The sequence below is a fragment of the Lasiosphaeria miniovina genome (assembly GCF_030549165.1).
Source record: "Lasiosphaeria miniovina strain SMH2392-1A chromosome Unknown B0T26scaffold_2, whole genome shotgun sequence".
NCBI lineage: Eukaryota > Fungi > Ascomycota > Sordariomycetes > Sordariales > Lasiosphaeriaceae > Lasiosphaeria > Lasiosphaeria miniovina.
This window is the reverse complement of record NW_026848221.1, coordinates 3,881,865-3,898,057: the sequence shown is the minus strand read 5'-3', so window position 1 is coordinate 3,898,057 and position 16,193 is coordinate 3,881,865. Positions and strand designations below refer to the sequence as shown.

General features: G+C 53.5%; 7 protein-coding genes across 7 annotated transcripts; 5 read left to right on the top strand and 2 right to left on the bottom strand.

The window, feature by feature from the left end:
• Nucleotides 1-1,635: 1,635 nt before the first annotated feature.
• On the top strand, nucleotides 1,636-3,266 carry B0T26DRAFT_695978 (cyclophilin-like domain-containing protein). The gene is made up of 4 exons (XM_060441326.1): nucleotides 1,636-2,153; nucleotides 2,237-2,363; nucleotides 2,430-2,597; nucleotides 2,906-3,266. Exons 1-4 carry the CDS (start codon nucleotides 1,829-1,831, stop codon nucleotides 2,919-2,921), a joined length of 636 nt encoding a protein of 211 aa, XP_060300744.1. The 5' UTR covers nucleotides 1,636-1,828; the 3' UTR covers nucleotides 2,922-3,266.
• On the top strand, nucleotides 3,267-4,366 carry B0T26DRAFT_695972 (Trm112p-domain-containing protein). The gene is made up of 2 exons (XM_060441325.1): nucleotides 3,267-3,588; nucleotides 3,954-4,366. Exons 1-2 carry the CDS (start codon nucleotides 3,403-3,405, stop codon nucleotides 4,149-4,151), a joined length of 384 nt encoding a protein of 127 aa, XP_060300743.1. The 5' UTR covers nucleotides 3,267-3,402; the 3' UTR covers nucleotides 4,152-4,366.
• Nucleotides 4,367-5,805, bottom strand: B0T26DRAFT_847787 (BIG/ATPase V1 complex, subunit S1). The gene is made up of 4 exons (XM_060447612.1): nucleotides 5,580-5,805; nucleotides 5,106-5,485; nucleotides 4,814-5,032; nucleotides 4,367-4,743 (listed from the first exon to the last, which is right to left on the bottom strand). The coding sequence occupies exons 1-4, from the start codon at nucleotides 5,672-5,674 to the stop codon at nucleotides 4,604-4,606; spliced, it is 834 nt and encodes a 277-aa protein (XP_060300742.1). The 5' UTR covers nucleotides 5,675-5,805; the 3' UTR covers nucleotides 4,367-4,603.
• A 178-nt stretch (nucleotides 5,806-5,983) lies between these two features.
• Nucleotides 5,984-6,689, top strand: B0T26DRAFT_748179 (nucleolar protein 12-domain-containing protein; the record flags this gene model as incomplete). Its single annotated transcript, XM_060444937.1, has 2 exons — nucleotides 5,984-6,193; nucleotides 6,249-6,689. The coding sequence occupies 2 exons, from the start codon at nucleotides 5,984-5,986 to the stop codon at nucleotides 6,687-6,689; spliced, it is 651 nt and encodes a 216-aa protein (XP_060300741.1).
• Nucleotides 6,690-6,934: 245 nt separating this feature from the next.
• Nucleotides 6,935-7,738, bottom strand: B0T26DRAFT_738415 (tropomyosin; the record flags this gene model as incomplete). The annotated part of the gene is made up of 3 exons (XM_060443593.1): nucleotides 6,935-7,097; nucleotides 7,226-7,530; nucleotides 7,721-7,738. 3 exons carry the CDS (start codon nucleotides 7,736-7,738, stop codon nucleotides 6,935-6,937), a joined length of 486 nt encoding a protein of 161 aa, XP_060300740.1.
• A 445-nt stretch (nucleotides 7,739-8,183) lies between these two features.
• On the top strand, nucleotides 8,184-9,614 carry B0T26DRAFT_672499 (uncharacterized protein; the record flags this gene model as incomplete). The annotated part of the gene is made up of 2 exons (XM_060439461.1): nucleotides 8,184-8,445; nucleotides 8,509-9,614. 2 exons carry the CDS (start codon nucleotides 8,184-8,186, stop codon nucleotides 9,612-9,614), a joined length of 1,368 nt encoding a protein of 455 aa, XP_060300739.1.
• Nucleotides 9,615-11,000: 1,386 nt separating this feature from the next.
• Nucleotides 11,001-15,036, top strand: B0T26DRAFT_748176 (SET1-like protein; the record flags this gene model as incomplete). The annotated part of the gene is made up of 3 exons (XM_060444936.1): nucleotides 11,001-11,687; nucleotides 11,770-14,872; nucleotides 14,933-15,036. 3 exons carry the CDS (start codon nucleotides 11,001-11,003, stop codon nucleotides 15,034-15,036), a joined length of 3,894 nt encoding a protein of 1,297 aa, XP_060300738.1.
• Between the last annotated feature and the right edge of the window lie 1,157 nt (nucleotides 15,037-16,193).

Genomic DNA, 16,193 nt, shown 5'->3' with positions numbered 1-16,193 from the left:
GACCGCTGCAGTCGGTGCCAGCGGTCCCCCCAAGGACGCTGTAGCCGTCTTCAAGGGCGACGGTAACATGATGTATTACCCCGGCCCTGGTAAGAAGCATACCACCGTCACCGTCGAATACGAGGATCCAACCAACAAGGAGCACCCATTCATTAAGATTAGTGGAAAGAAACACCCCGCCCTGCTTGTTGACCACACCAAGGCCGTTCGCCCCGCCGTCAGTACCGAGGTCCCTAAGACCAAAACTAGCGACTCTCCCTCCAGCGCAACGGCTACCAAGAGGCCTCCCCTCGGTGCCGTAGATCAAAACACGGTCACCAACAGAACCCAGACCGGGCTTACTGAAAATAAGGACAACAAGACCAAAGCCACGTCCAATGCTACTACGTCCAATGCTACTACGTCCAATGCTACTACGTCCAATACTGCTGCTAACCCGGCCCAGCCGACCAGATAACGCGGCTGCTCCCGCACCACCGCGATAGGTCACTTAGAGCGCAGGCGCTTTTCCCACGGTTGTTATATAGAGAGATCTCATTGCACAATCCACGCGCTCGCTCTCTGGCTTTTGCCTGGTAAACAGTTTCAAGCAGGGAGATACCTCGAGCTAGTATCGGGCTAGGCTAGGAGAAGATGGCAGGCTCACCACAGGGGCCATCATGGTGGCGAGCTGGTATCCCCCCCATGGATGAGATGGAATGAGATGACGCACAGAGTTGTTGAGGTAGGTAGCCTCGGGCAGGTGTACCTTTGGCAGCCGGCGAGATCCGGCTCGGGCCTGATAACCTCTGCAAGAAGTAGGACAGAAAACATAAAGAAAAAGAAAGACATTTCTGCACATCACATTAGCGTGTCTGCCTGTTTCAAGTTACAACGAAGATGGCCTCTTCGTATATACTAGCCATTAGCTATTTACATACTCACAAAAGATACGCCGTACCTAAGGTAGGTCCTGTTTTAGACTCTATTACCCCCCGGAACAAATACGTATCAATAGTATCTTGAGACGCAAAGGCAGCGAAGGTCTGTGCAAGATTTCGGCACTGCTTTTCTCTATAAATTTGACGCCGCATTTCTACTGCGGCACGTACCCTTGACCACCTAACGATCGGACCTACCTAGGCGTATTACTCATCAGGGGTGTACATGTTCCTATTTTAGCACCTTCGACAGCTCACGCAGTCCTCGGATATAGGAGTCTTGGTCGGGAATGGACTCAACTACCTTACCTTGAATCTAGTTGCCAAACTCCCCGGTCCGATGTGGCACGTAGCACGCATCGTTTCGTACTTTCTATTAGGCCCCAATATTATCACGTCAGGCCAATGTTGGCCGTGCCGCAACGACAATCAATTTGGCCTCTTCCTATAAATCCCTATTACTCTGTACGGGGTAGTGTAGATAGGCGGCTCCACCTGGCACATAAGCCTGCCTACAACTCTTATCGCAAAGGGCGATAAGGCGCCACTCAAATCCCCAGGAAAAAGCCCGATGGCAATGTAAGTAAGCACTAGGAAGGGAACTCATGCCTTAGGCTGTCCACATCCGCCTTACTCCGTAGTCTCCACCTTCCGTCGGCGCCCCTGCTTTAATTGGCCTTCTGCGGGAGGGCGGTGGGGGAGGGGGCTGGATGCAGCTCTGCGCGCGGAGTGAAACGTAGCTTCAACTTGGGGAGACACGGCCTAGAAGTTCTTTTGTTGGCCTCAATTCCATCTTTTTTTCTTTTTCTCCCATCCTATTGAATTCGAATCGGACGCATCTCCAGCTCGTCTCGCAGATCTACCAATTTCCGTACGCTCCTGCGCCCGTGCAATTGACATCAGGAGCCATGTTCAACATTCGGCGGGTCTTGCTGGCCGCCACGCTGCTGGTGGGCCTGTCGCTTCTCTTCTCGCAGCCGGCCGCCGCTACCAAGGGGCCCAAGATCACCCACAAGGTCTACTTCGACATCACCCACGGCGATGAGCCGATCGGCCGTATTGTCATGGGCCTCTACGGCAAGACGGTGCCCAAGACGGCCGAGAACTTCCGGGCGCTGGCGACCGGCGAGAAGGGCTTCGGCTACGAAGGCTCCACCTTTCACCGTGTCATCAAGCAGTTCATGATCCAGGGCGGCGACTTCACCAAGGGCGACGGCACCGGTGGCAAGTCCAGTACGTATTTGGCTCCCGTCTGCTGTGTGCCGATGCTGTCCCCATTGTTATCTGGGCTGGGTTCCTGACGATCGCGCTCCTAGTCTACGGCGAAAAGTTCGAGGATGAGAACTTCAAGCTCAAGCACACCAAGAAGGGCATTCTTTCCATGGCCAACGCTGGCAAGGACACCAATGGCTCGCAGTTCTTCATCACCACCGTCATCACCTCGTAAGTCGGCTGGTATATTGGCGCATGAGAAGCAATCTTTGCCTGTACTAACCTAAAATCGTACAGCTGGCTCGATGGCAGGCACGTCGTCTTCGGCGAGGTCCTGGAGGGCTATGAAGTCGTGGAGCTGATCGAGAATGCCGAGACCAAGCCGGGCGACAAGCCCGCCAAGGAGGTCAAGATTGTCAAGAGCGGCGAGCTGGAAGTCCCTGCTGAAGGTATCCACGTTGAACTGTAAATGCTTTCTTTATTTGTTGCACCATCTCACCGCTGCCCCGATTTCCCACCTACATGCCTCCTGCACCTTTGACTCGCGGAAGAGAAGTAAAATACGGATAAGAGATGGGCGAAACGAATAAATAAACGCGATCACACAGCGCCCGCCAGCCGGATGCGTGTACATCATTTATCATGTTTTCTGCGACGCCATCTATTCCCCCCTCTTTGAATTCATGTCGCTCGCTTTTGTTAGACACAAACAAGTTCTGGTGACTGGACCTATGCTGATAGTTTTGGTTTCGCCTTTCTCCCCCTTTCCACAGGCTTGTCCGCGCCTGAACGATCGGTCTTGGAGAAGGCCTTCTTCTTTGGTGTTATCGTGGCCGCCGTTGCCCTGTACTTGCGTCTTTCCAAGAGCCGTCAGGCGGCGCGCGGTGTCCACGAGAAGATTTTGGAGTAGGAGAAACAAGCCTTTTTAATTCGGGTTTTGGGGGAGCTTATAGACCAGCTCCCCGTGAAAGAGAAAGTCAACACCAGGCAGAATATGTTTTGTGTTGACTGGTTCCTATTTTTGGGCGGCATTTCTGACTTGCTCAGGGCATCACGTGGGGTTTTGTGAGACAAATGTACGGATACCCGAGCTAAATTTTTAGAGCAACTTTTTTTTTTCTTAACAGCAAGGTTATATCAAGATATCCAGATCTATTTTACCTACCCGCCTGCCTATCTGCGTATTACGAATTCCTGACTTTGCGACATTCACTCGTTAAAAATAAACTGGTGCAACGAAACAACAGCCAGGACTAACGCAAAAAAAAAAATGAAGGTCCTCACGCTCAACTTTCTGACGTGCGCCGTCAAGACGTGCAAGGCCTCGTCCGACTCGTTCCCGCTGCACCCCAAGGACGCCGAACTCGTTCACGACGACCTCGAGATCAACCCGCAGCTGTTAGTCAACGTGCTGCCCCGCCTTGACTGGACTGCGCTGCGCACTACGTCCACCGAGGTGCGTTTTTGTTTATTTCTTATTATAAAACAGCACACTGCTATAACCGTAGCTGTTTGCTTCTCTGTCCTTTCCATTGCCGTCCAACTATAATTACACACAAATGTCTTCCACATAACATAACCAAAGCTATTTGCTATCCCTTCACACCCTTCACACCCTTCACACCCCCTCACACGCATTATACAAAGCTATATGTCTCGAACTTAGTCTCATTTGACCCTACAACCCCTTCACATCGCATATAAACCAAATCTGCTTCTACTACACCCCCATTCTCAACATTCGCATCCCCCGATCACTCGCTTCTCACACAAGGGCATGACAAACTAACATGTTCAACTCGCTCGTCCGTGAACAAACAGCTGGGCTTTCCCGAGCTGCCAGAACAGCCGCCCAGCGCCGAGACGCTGGAGGCCGACGAGGCCATGCTGAAGGAGCTGCACAACCTACTGGTGGAGACGCAGATGATGGAGGGCAAGCTGGTGTGCGGCCACTGCGGGCACGAATACGCTGTGCGGGAGGGCATTGCAAATTTCCTACTGCCCAGCCATCTTGTGTAACGGCTAGCGGTAGATTAGGGGAGAGATGGGGACAGGCTAGGCCTATCATCGTGGAGGAAGGCAAGTCTCATGGTATCGGCTGGTGTTGGGTTTTGTTTTTAACGGCGTTCTTAATGAGTGAGACTCTCATGGAAAAGATAAAAACGGCACCCATAGAGTGCTTCCCCGAGCTGATCTCTCCATTTCGAGTGGTGCATCACCGGGAATACCAAGCAATCGTGACCAGAAATTGTGATTAAAGGGCGAACACCTTAATATATATTGCAAACACAACCCCATACAAGGCAGTTAATGTCCCCCCTGAAAAAGGACAGAGTCACCCTTGGGCCAGACTCTCTCTAGTAGCGATGCCGTAATTATGCACAACCTCCAAACTCCACCTATTCCCAAATATGCTACAAATCCTCAGGCCCGGATTACAAGTGCGTTTTATAGTCCAAGAAGGCCGCCTTTTACTGTTGCTTCTTCTGGGCGGCGGGCCCCATATCCTTGTCGAAAGCGCCATACGAGACCTCTAAGCTAGAGAGAGCCTTGAGGCCGACACCGAGAATCGAACCCAAGACAATAAGAGCTAGAAACCCCATGAAGATACCTTAACGCCACATTAGCCAACATGTACCTCCTGTATAGAAAACGTGCCTGATGGGAAGATGGATACCTACCAGGCGTAAAAAACTGGTACTTCTCAAACAGAGGGCGGTTGTCCGTCTCGTTTGATTGTCTCCTGAAAACAACAGGTTCCTGGTTCGACTGGCGCTTGATGTCCATATGGACAGGCGCAACAAACTCGGGCTCATAGGCTTTGAACTCATTTGGGTCCGAGAAGAACACGACGGTGTAGTCATCGCCCAAAGTGTCCAGCAGCTCTCCAAGTTTATGATCTATCCACAAGAGTTAGATTATCAGGCGTATCTAAAGACGTACCCACATAAACACAAAAATAGTTCAGCATACCGTTATCAATCAGCGCGTAGGCCCGATCGACCTTCTCCCTCGTGGAGGGCAACCGGGGCAGTTCGACCTGCTCGACCTTGCCCTGCTTGCCGTGCTCCACGCACGTTGCCGTGATGTAGTCTGCCAGAGTCTGGCTCAGAATGTTGCCCACGACTTCGCGGACACTGAAGCGGCTCTGGGTCGACTCGCTGAAGACGGCGCGGCAGAGGTTCGGCATGGTGCAGCCGGACTGTGCGTCGTGGATGTCGTCGGCGTGGACATTCGGCTGCGAGACGAGGATGTAGCGGCTCGTTGGGCACGACGCGAGCAGCTCCTTCGCTTTGCTAGTGACGTAGCTGCTCGTGCGAATCTGTTTGTCGCCGAGACTTGTGTCGACGAGTCTATCGAGTAGCACGCATGATCAGCAGCTGGTCGTGGGGGGCGCGTAATGAGTTGAGCCAATTCCCCTTGGGTCTCGGGGCGCTTGAGACATACTTGGCACTGGAGAGGAGGAAGAATGGCGACGAGTCCGAGAAGGCCTGCACGGCGGCCGTGCAGGTCAGCAATGTGGCGGCTATCGAGAAGTGCATATTTGCGGGATTCCGAGCTCGTGTTCGTCGGTTCGTGGGCTCGGTCGTGATGTGATGGCGGGATATGCTTCCCAGGTGCGGGTGAGCTTCTGCAGGCGGCCAGAGTGGAGAGGATGATGCTAGGGTCAGCTTCGATACCGGCCTACCAACGTGTAGTCAGGCGGTGGCCAGCGGCAGAAAAGTGGTTGGAATGCGACAACTTTTGTTTTAGTGTCATTTTTTCCCTGGCTCTACAGGGGCCGTCATCGCTAAATTACAGGCATCTCCAGGCAACACACCTCACCGAAAAGACTTCTTTCGCACTTCGCCATGTTTGCGCACCCGAGGATCAAGAAGGTCGCTCCGGCGCCGCCCAAGAGGCGAAAGACAGTGCACAAGATCGAGGAGATCACCTTTGACAAAGATGCTCGGGCCGAATACCTGTCTGGATTCCACAAGCGCAAAGTGGAGCGATCAAAGCAGGCAAAGGAGCAACTAGAGGCACAGGCGCGCCTTGACAAGATCTCGGCGAGGAAGCAAGTACGGACACAGCCCTCCCTCTCGCAAGGGGTGTTTATTAACACTGTGTGAATAGGTCAGGGAAGAGCGAAGACAGGCCGTCAAGGAACATATAGACACAGTCCATAAGCTGATCCGAGAGGCTCGAACCGCTGGCCTGGATGGGTCCGATTCCGACTCAGACGGCGAGGAATGGCAAGGCTTGTCCGACGAAGGGGTGCCAGAAGAGCCCCTCAATCGGGAAGACGAATACATTGACGAGGACCGCTATACAACTGTCACCGTCGAGGCTGTCAGTGTTGATCGGGACGGCCTACACAAGCCCACGTCGAAACAAGACACAGGGGATCAAGAGGCTGCCGCGGAAGACGCACAGACCGACGCGGCGAAAGACGGGTCTCGAAAACGGCCAAGAGAAAACACTAATAAGAAGAAAAAGTTTCGCTACGAAAGCAAGCTCGAGCGGAGGATAACGGAAAGGAAACAACAGTTCAAACGTTTTAAGGGGAAAGAATAAATCAAGGAGCCGCTCTTTCGCTACGGCAGTCCTGAATAAACAACTGGTCTCGTGCAATGTGATCTGGTGCCTGGGTCAAATCATCAAGTTGTGAAACTAACTGGGGAACATGGCCCATCAACTTCACCCCTTTCTCGACACCCCAAAACGACAGAATCTAAGCTAAAATCCACAAGCTGGGTTGTGCTTTGAAAACACCGCAGAATAAATATAAGTACGCAACCCTCCTTCGCACAGCACGGCATTTAGATATTGCCCATCTCGGCCTGGAACTCGTCCATCTCCTTCTTAAGCTCGCCGTACTTCTTGGCCATATCCTCGTACTTGGATTCCCAGTTATCGCGCTCGCTCTCTAGGGCCTGGACTTTCCGCTCGAGGTGTCCGGCCTTAACGTCCGTAAGTCGGAGTCTGCAAGAAAGAGGGGGGAAAAGTTAGCAAATATGCGCTGGCTAGTGCTCATGATATGAGGTCCGCGGCAAGTAGACGCAGCGGCGCAGCTCTGGCAGAGGCGGGGAGACTTATGTTGTTTGACTTGCCTCTCATTCGCTTCGCGAAGCGTCTTATCAGCTTCCTCGGCCTCGTCTTCGAGCAGCTGGATTCTTCGGTTCAGCGACTCGTTCTGACTGCCATGCTGGAGGCCTTGGTCGGCGGATGACTTCAGGCCTTTAACCGATTCCTCCAGCTTCTCAACTTCGGTCTCCAGTACACTGTTTTTGTGGGTAAGAGAAGTGATCTCTTGCTCCTTGGTCAGATTCTCCTGCTCGAGCGTCTTGACCTTGGCCTGAAGCTCGTCCACCTTCGCGGCAGCTTCGTCAGCATCCAGACGGAGCTTGTTCATTTTCTGCGTATTGGATTATCGGGTTAGCGGGCTTCATTGCCGTAGAGAAAAGCGCAGAATCGTCGCCATGAAAATGAGCTCGAAATGTCCAAATAGCTTCGTCTGTCGTGTTTGTCGTGGTGCTCAATGAGGGGCGCCCCTCCCATGCATGGTGGGGTAGGCAAGGGTCCAGCTCGAGAGACATCGAACTCACCTCCTTGATGCGATCCATGCTGGCGTCTGGTTGGGGACTGGGGATCCGATGCAAGATGTGAATGGTTATTGGGTGGCAAGATTATTGACGAGACAATATGTTGGTTGTGTTTGGCCGTGTTTGCGGAGGAAGAAGGTAGGGCGCCGTCGGATGCGTTGGTGGGTTTGAAATGGAGGCCACACGCCGTGCCCCTCCTCAGAAAGAGGCGTCGGCGTTTCGACTTGCTGCGGTTATTTAGCGGCTGGTCTTACCCGTCTGATCTCCATGCGGCTAAAGCGGGGCACCTACCTGCCGTTGCTCGGCCAACAGTGCACATTCCCTTTCCGTAAATAGAGTAGGCCAGCTGCGACCGAGCGTTCCCAGCCACCCCCTGCAATAAAACTTCCCCAGCCAGACGTCAAATCTCAAGGACTGGAGTCATCAAAATTGGCATCTGGGAGGCATCTTCTAGCACGCTGTGACAATGTTGGCAGCACATAACGACCAGGAGAACCTTTTCAGCCGTCAAGCTGGGGGAGTGAAGCAACAGCTCCAGTCTAAGACGCCCGGCGCCCGATATCCAAAAACGCCGTCGAAAGTGCCACTCAACGATGAGAATACGAACCACAGATTTCCCGGAAAGAGCGCTCTCCGAACCAAGGGAAACAATGAGAACATCGCAACAATTGGAAAGGGCGGGAATGCCCTGGGCAAGGCGAACAAGTCAAACTTGATGACACCGGTTGGTATGTCATGCGACCGCAGCGCTCCAGCGACTTGCGTAGGAAATGTGCTAACGGCAAACACAGAGCCCCGAACGTCTCGCGCGCCGCTCGGTAACAAAACCACCAATGCCAAGGCCCGAACGGGCCAACAGACGGGCAGCGTCAAAGATCTTGTTCGCGAGTTGGAGAAGACTGGCGTCAAGCCGACGACAACCGTCCGGCCAAAGCAAGGTCCCCCGCAGGTTGAGTCTTCGAAGCTCGAGGTGCACACCGATAAGAACCCTCTGGATGAAGACGAAGACATCGAATACGCACCGCCGAGGACCAAGGATGCCGTGTATCAATCTGACGTATTCCCCGACGGTGTTCTTACATTCGCAGGGTTAAAGCCAGAGAACATGTTCAAGGGCTATTACCAGTATTATTTCAACCATATCGACGAAAACGGCATGTCATCGACGGAGAGGGACATGGAGCAGCGCCGCCAGCGCACCTTCCAACTTGGAGACGAGCAGATTCGGAGAGATATGGATGAGTTTGACTGGAGCGTTGGCGACGTGCCGGCGAGCAGGGACTTTTTCAACAAAAAGAAACCCGACCAAGCGGCAAGCCAAGACAAGAAAGCACGCGCCCTAGTTTCTAAACAGCCAGCGACGATTGCGTCCCGAAAGGCGGCGTCTGCTCTCGCTATGCCCCTTAGGCCGCTGAGCGATTCAATGGCGAAAGCCAACCGACCCCTCTCTGCTGCAGCCGCAAACAAGCCGAAGCCGAATCCGAAGCCGTTTCTCTTGGCTGGACGCAAACCAGCAGTTCCAGCCATCCAGCCTAGAAGCGCAAGCGCGCAGGGCCGTGCAGGAGCCGTGGCAGCATCGCGCAGCACACTGGGCTACAGCAAGGGCCGCTCTGCATCGTCGGCCGTCCACGGAAGCGGCCCTTCGGTCGCACACCTCGCAGAACTCGCCCCCAAGCCTCGCACCCTGACGCGCTCTGTCAGCACGGCGTCGTCAGGATCAGACTGTACCATCACGCCGGCGCGCTTTGCGCAGAATAACTCATCATCGAGGGAGTGGAAGAAGCCCGATTTTCTGTGCATCTTTGACGATGTCGATGAAGAAGAAACCGGCAGCGTGAGCGTTGTCCCTGGCTTTGACGGCGCTAACGACGATTTCCAGCTCTCGACCGACTTTTAGAGTATTACCTGGTAGCCCTCTGCCCCTGCTGTTGGTTTTTCTTTTATTTCTTGTGGCTTTGTCCGTCGTTGGAGTTCATTACGAAGGACACCTTGGATGGGGTTGACCTTTGTTAGGCGGCCTAGCCACGGCGTGTGGGAAGACATATTTGGGCCTTGCATTGCTGCGAAAGATGCCTAACCTCTAAGCGGATGGATACCTACCTACCTCAGCTACTTGAAGCCCTCTGCTTTGCTTGCAGAATTTGGGAATTGCCTGAGCGCTGTGTCGCGGGCGTATTCTGAAACAGCTGTATTTTTTCTTGTGGTGAAGAACGAGGAGGGTGGTCATACACGCTGCTTGCTGGTGTCAATGGATGTCAATTCTCTTGATGATTGTATGTAAAATAACTACGTTTAATTATTACGTGCCAAAAGAGGCTGCATGTGCGTTTCGTATTTCGCGGTGCTTTGCAGTCACTTAGCTACTCATACGGCGTAAAGGTTTTTGGTGTGCCCTCACTAAATGGGTGAAACTGCAGGCACGATAGGAACTGCGATTTAGATACCAGCCCGGTAAGCAAGGCAAACTGTACGGTATGAGTGAGGTTGAACTGAGCCTGTTTTTCATCCCACCGGTCCTTCCACACAATAGGTAGAGTAATAAGGCAGCTCACAGCGCATAGTGCCTTGCTATTGTCAGGTCCTATTGAAGGTGGAGGAAAAAAGGGCGATTCTTTACCGGATTCGTAATAGAAAAGAATTTTTGACCTGGTAGTTAGGCTCATCTCTTTCTTTTACCTTCACAAGGCTTTGCATTCATTACCTTTGTTTTTACGGGGAGTGACAGCTCTTTAACTCTGCCAATGCAACCTCTCGGCACCTGAAGACCAAGCCACAGTTAAGCCACATTCTTCATTGCGGACGCACGCGAACCCACCCGCCCCATCTGCTTGGCAAAGGGCTCGAATTGCCCAGGGCCGGTTTGGGTTTAGCCAACTTACCGCTCGCGAATTCATTACCTACCATGCTTCATAGCACTCCCTGAATGCCAAACTTTCCACCTCGCACTTAATCCTCGTCCAACTTTTGCAGCCCAAAGCAATCCCTTCTGAGCGCATTCCGCGTCACCTACGCCGCCCAAGACTTCTCGCAGGTCGCCTGAGGGATCTAGGCCATTTTTGCAACGCAGAGCGCCTGGAGACATCGCCATTATCCGGCCCAATTTGCCGCGGTCCGCCACGGTCGGTAGACGCTTGTCGCGTGGACGTCGCATGCGCGCGTAGGTTTTCCCATACCAAAGCAACCAGAACCCATCGACGCACATGTATGGTGTCCCTCAGCATCACCGGCACGCGATAGGATGGTCGGAGGACGGCGGAAGCGGTAGACGTCACGCATTCTCGCAATGTCTCGCCCCTCGGGTGCGAGTTTCGCACAGTTCTTCCCTGCCGCGCCGCGGGCCGCCAGGGACAGAGCAACGGAGCGCGAGAAGGCAAGAATGAGGGCGCAGGAGTCGCCATCCTCGCACGTCGCCGATACAAATGGACATCGCACGCCGCTTGGATCATCAGCCCCGCGAGCGGACGGAGGGCCCGGTCGCCCTGGTTTCGCGTCGAAATCCCTTCCGAATGGCATGGCTGCTGATGCACCATACCCTACCCCTGAACACGGCGAGTCGCCTGTCGGCGACACGCTCAATACTGTGGGCTCGGCTAGCTCCCACGCCAGCTCGAACTCATTTGGCTTTAGCTCCTCCACGCGACACAACGCCGTGGCTTCGGTGAGAAACAGCCATCTTACGCCTCTCACCTCCATCGACTCTCCCTCTTCGTACCTCCCCCCATCGGGTCCTACCAAGGCGCAATCGAGCACCCCGCAACACGGCGACGGACCTGATGGGGCTGCCCCGAGGCCCAACGGGCTCTCCAATGAAAATGCCACTTCCATGCCTCCCGCCTTCGAACGTGCACCCATCTGGGACCCAAGCCGCTCGATTAGATCCATCGTGTGCACATATGACCCTCTTCTAGATCATTCGATTTCGAGCTCCGACAAGAGGAAGGCAAAACCGGTATACAAGGAGTTTGGATTGGTATGTATATCTGATATCTTGGTGAGGAGGGGGGAGCGTCATCTTTGCTGTAAAAGTACTTGGCTAATATCGCATTTAACAGGACGATGAAGATGACGCTCCCCCCTCAGACCCCCGCCTAGCGAAAGGTGGGAGGTTGAACTACATCAATGTCGACTTCCATCTGCCCAGAGCCCGGTTACGCCATGCGCCATACAACCTCAAGCCGTATACGTATGACCTCAAGACTTCATGCGGTCCTGGGCCCCCGACCCAGATTGTCGTGACTGGTTTCAACCCTTTGATCACCTTCTCAAAGGTCACCACCGTGTTCGCTTCCTTTGGCGACATCGCAGAGAGTAGCAATAAGATGCACCCCGACACCGGGAGTTACCTCGGCTTTGCGACATTTCGCTACAAGGACTCAAAGCCCAGTCGCGCGCACCCAGTTTCGATCAGCGCACAAGATGCCGTGAAGCGTGCGATGCGGATAATGCATGGGAAGAGAATTGAGGCGAGCACCGTGCGCGTCGAGTATGACCCGGAAGGCCGTAAGAGCTCACGTATGTTAGAGGAGGCGATAAAACAGGACAGACAGGGGTCGCAAGCGCCTGTCCTCGCGCCCAAGATCCCCACGGGCCCGAGGTCCAAAGAGATTATCCCGGGCCCTCCTCCCATGGCGCCTAAAGGGCCAGCAGCGCATCGAGCTCTATTGCCTCCCGTTGTCCCCGGACTTCTTGGCCCTCCCGGAACCGGCTGGATGCCGATAAAACCTCGGGTCCATCTCCACAGCTACGTCGAGCCAGAACCGGTTTTGAGCCGCATTAAACGCGAGCCATACATTTTCGTGGCCCAGGACCATGTCCCCGTTATGCACTCAACGGTTACCCACATGAAGAAGCGGCTAAAAACCTACGTGATCGACGACATACGCGCGGACAAGACTGGCTACTACATTATCTTTCACGACTCTACTCAAGGGCGCGACCAAGCGCAGCGGTGTTATAATGCTGCCGACGGAACGGCCTTTTTTACGTACACGATGGTCATGAGTCTGCATCTATACGGGACCGTTGGTAAAGGCGCCCATGTGCCAGTCGAGGCCCCACGGCAGAGCATCGTTCCGGAGCGAAGGGCTGCTGTGGTTGATTTCCGGGAACGAGATGAGCAAGAAAGGCGTCGACGTGAGGAGGAGGCAGACCTGGAAGAGGAAAAAAAACAGCGAGCCAAGAATTTCGACCCTGTGTACGAGGCCGTTGAGGTGATTCGGCGGGAGATGACCGAGCACCTGATCAAACACATCCGAACCAAAGTCGCGGCCCCTCTTGTGTTCGAGTTTCTAGATCCTGTCAATCACGCTGCCAAGAGGCGCCGTCTTAACATCGACGACCCGCACGGCACTAAACTTCCTCCCATCATTGTGGATGACTTCGAAGACAAGTCTCCCGTCAGCACACCGAACTCTAGGGCAGATCCCATCGAGCGACGTACAGCACGACTCGATATTGCATCGCTGCCTCGTATTCGAAAGGTGAAGAATACCGGACTCAACACACGGAAGCATGGGTTCAATGATCCGTTCGCCCGCCAGCGAGCGCCAACAAAGCCCCACGAGTTCCGATCCCTGCATCATCGCTTGAGAGGTGATAGTGACGACGAGTCTGAGGACGAGACGGAAAACAGGGATTCCTTAGCCCGAGATACTGAAGAACCTGAGTCTCGACCTCGGAGTCGGATGAGCTCAGATGACGATCCCATCAAGGAGGGCTACGTCTCCTGGGGTGCGGGTGATGATGACTCGATGACAGAGGCCAGCTTCGCGCTCAATGACGGAGGATCGTTGCAAAAGAAGAGGAAGCTACATCTTCCTATGGGAGCATCAGTCAAGCGGCAGAAGAAGTCAGATGAGGAGCTTTTCGGTGTGACAATTGGGGACATTAAAACCGTCACCCCATCAAGAGAGCCTTCTTCGGAGGATATTGTTCTTCCTGATGCCGAGCCTGTCGAGGAGAAAGACACCGATAGCTCTCGGACGCATACTCCTGTTCCTACCGACACAAAACCCAAGAAGGCTGTGAAGACGAAAAAGAAGTCAAAGAAGCAGATCTTCCAGGAGAGAGAGGCTCTCAAACGACAACAACTCGAGATATTTGAGAGCGAGGCCCCCCCGGCTAAAGAAGTGCATGAAATTCAGCCTACGCCCGACGCAGAGCCTTCACCCATGCCCGAGCCGGAACCCAAACCCAAACAACCCGAGGTCAAAGAAGCACCTAAGGAGGAGCCTGATGATCAACCGGATCTGGACGAGAATCTGTATCCTCGGACTCCGGAGTCAGCTCTTGTGCTTCCACCGAACTTCAGCCTCGATGTGGCAACTTTGAAGAGTCTGTCGCTGGAAGACCACGACCATCCAAATATCACCAAACTCAAGAAGAAATTCGGTGACGGGGGGATAAAGGAGCCGGAGCTTTGGCTGTGGAAACGGGATCGCATTCGTGAACTCAACTCTGCCGATGGATCAACAGAGAAGCCAGTGGGAATTGAGGGCTACTATGTGCCAAATCCTACTGGCTGTGCTAGGACCGAAGGTGTCAATAAGATTCTCAATTCCGAGAAATCCAAGTATCTCCCCCACCACATCAAGGTCAAGAGAGCAAGGGAGGAGCGCCAGGCGCATGCCGGGAAGAGCGGGAAGGACAGTGCAGCCGCCGCCGCTGCGGAAGCTGCCAGGCTTGCCGCCGAGAGTCTCGTGGCAAAGGGCAACTCACGAGCCAACCGTGTCAACAATCGTCGCTTCGTCGCAGATCTCAATGATCAGAGGAAGACGCTCGGCCAGGACTCTGACGTCTTGCGATTCAATCAGCTCAAGAAACGGAAGAAGCCAGTCAAGTTCGCTCGTTCGGCCATCCACAACTGGGGCTTATACGCTATGGAGAACATTCCAAAGGACGACATGATCATCGAGTATGTCGGCGAGGAAGTCCGGCAGCAGATTGCGGAGATTCGCGAGAACCGGTACCTCAAAAGCGGCATCGGCAGCAGTTATCTGTTTCGGATCGACGACAACACGGTCATTGATGCGACGAAGAAAGGTGGTATCGCTCGCTTTATCAACCATAGCTGCATGCCCAACTGCACTGCCAAGATCATCAAGGTGGAAGGTAGCAAGCGCATTGTTATCTATGCCCTACGAGATATCGCCCAGAGTAAGTCAGACTGAACGAAAGTATCCTCTTGAAATGGACGGCTTAACTAACGCTTTGCAGACGAGGAGTTGACATATGACTACAAATTCGAGCGCGAGATCGGCAGCTTGGACCGCATACCCTGCCTTTGCGGGACGGCAGCATGCAAAGGATTCCTCAACTGATCCTTCCGTGGCTTTTCATCTAGGGGAGTGAAAGCTACGGTATCGCTATCAAGTTAGCTGGTAATGGCGGCGGTCATCTACGAACGATTTCATTTCGATGCCCTCATTTGGATCAGGCTCTCCGAACCAAGGAAGGCGGGCCTAGTCCTATATAATGCATTCTAAGGCGGATGGGGTGGGGTGGCAGGGCTTGCCAGAGAGGTAAAAGTGACCTTCGATTCTCGCCATCATGTTTAACAGTGCATTTGCGCAGCAGGGAGTTATCTTTGACGATGGCGTTTTGGCAAGCAGGCGGCCTTTGCTTTATTCGAGGAGAAGGGTGGCAGCTGGGAGGCCACATGGCCGGCTGCTCATGGTAGCTTTAGAATTCCGTAGGGGGACAAAACAGGACCTTCTTATCATCCAGCCTCTCTCCGTGAGGAGATTCGAAAGCAACGAAATCGCGGAAGAGCGGGAAATGAAGTCAGTAGCCTGGAGGAGCGTAGCTTTTTTACTATTAATCTCTTGGACTTTTGCAACCAGGCGGTGGAAGCAAGGCAGGCCATTGCGAAAGGGGGTGGACAGGTATGGGTGCTCTCTCAGAAGACTGCAGCTATGGAGGGTTTTGCATTGGGTCTCTGCTCTATGTATATACTTGGCGGGTTGGCTTATTATCAAGGGGTTGCAGGTTTAGTTCAGCATAAGCGATGAGGGGGGAGAACAAAATAAAGCAAAGGCGACCATTGAAGCCGAGAATGCTCTTCGTATGTCCCCTTTTGTGCACGTGTCCGCGATTGTGTCCAAATAGGTTCGAGGACTTTGCTTGTTTGAGCACTTTATTTGCGTATATTACATGTATGTTCGTTGCTCTAAGCTTCACTCACTTCATCGTTGAGAGAGCTAATTATCCGTGCCTGAACTAGAATTGCCCGACCTATGCTTAAGATTTTGAGAAATCAGATACATTTCATGGAAAAACAGAGTTTAGTTTGTTATTTGGCTTTACAGGAAATAACGTAGCAGGATCGCTCGCTAACAGCAACGCCGCATTTTCGATGCGAAGTTGCGAACAACTTACGGCTGACCAAACCAGGCAAGCCTGAAATCGAGCATGGATTTCCCACGGGTCCTGATGTTTTGGTTCATTCTCCTGTAGCCTGTTTAGGTGAGCGGGTCTG

Coding starts and splice junctions, on each gene's coding strand:
- B0T26DRAFT_695978 (XM_060441326.1), top strand. CDS start 1,829: ATGTTCAACATTCGGCGGGTCTTGCTGGCCGCCACGCTGCTGGTGGGC. Junction 2,154..2,236: donor CGGCACCGGTGGCAAGTCCA/GTACGTATTTGG, acceptor TCGCGCTCCTAG/TCTACGGCGAAAAGTTCGAG. Junction 2,364..2,429: donor ATCACCACCGTCATCACCTC/GTAAGTCGGCTG, acceptor AAAATCGTACAG/CTGGCTCGATGGCAGGCACG.
- B0T26DRAFT_695972 (XM_060441325.1), top strand. CDS start 3,403: ATGAAGGTCCTCACGCTCAACTTTCTGACGTGCGCCGTCAAGACGTGC. Junction 3,589..3,953: donor TGCGCACTACGTCCACCGAG/GTGCGTTTTTGT, acceptor GTGAACAAACAG/CTGGGCTTTCCCGAGCTGCC.
- B0T26DRAFT_847787 (XM_060447612.1), bottom strand. CDS start 5,674: ATGCACTTCTCGATAGCCGCCACATTGCTGACCTGCACGGCCGCCGTG. Junction 5,486..5,579: donor TTCCTCCTCTCCAGTGCCAA/GTATGTCTCAAG, acceptor GCTACTCGATAG/ACTCGTCGACACAAGTCTCG. Junction 4,744..4,813: donor GTACCAGTTTTTTACGCCTG/GTAGGTATCCAT, acceptor TGTGGCGTTAAG/GTATCTTCATGGGGTTTCTA.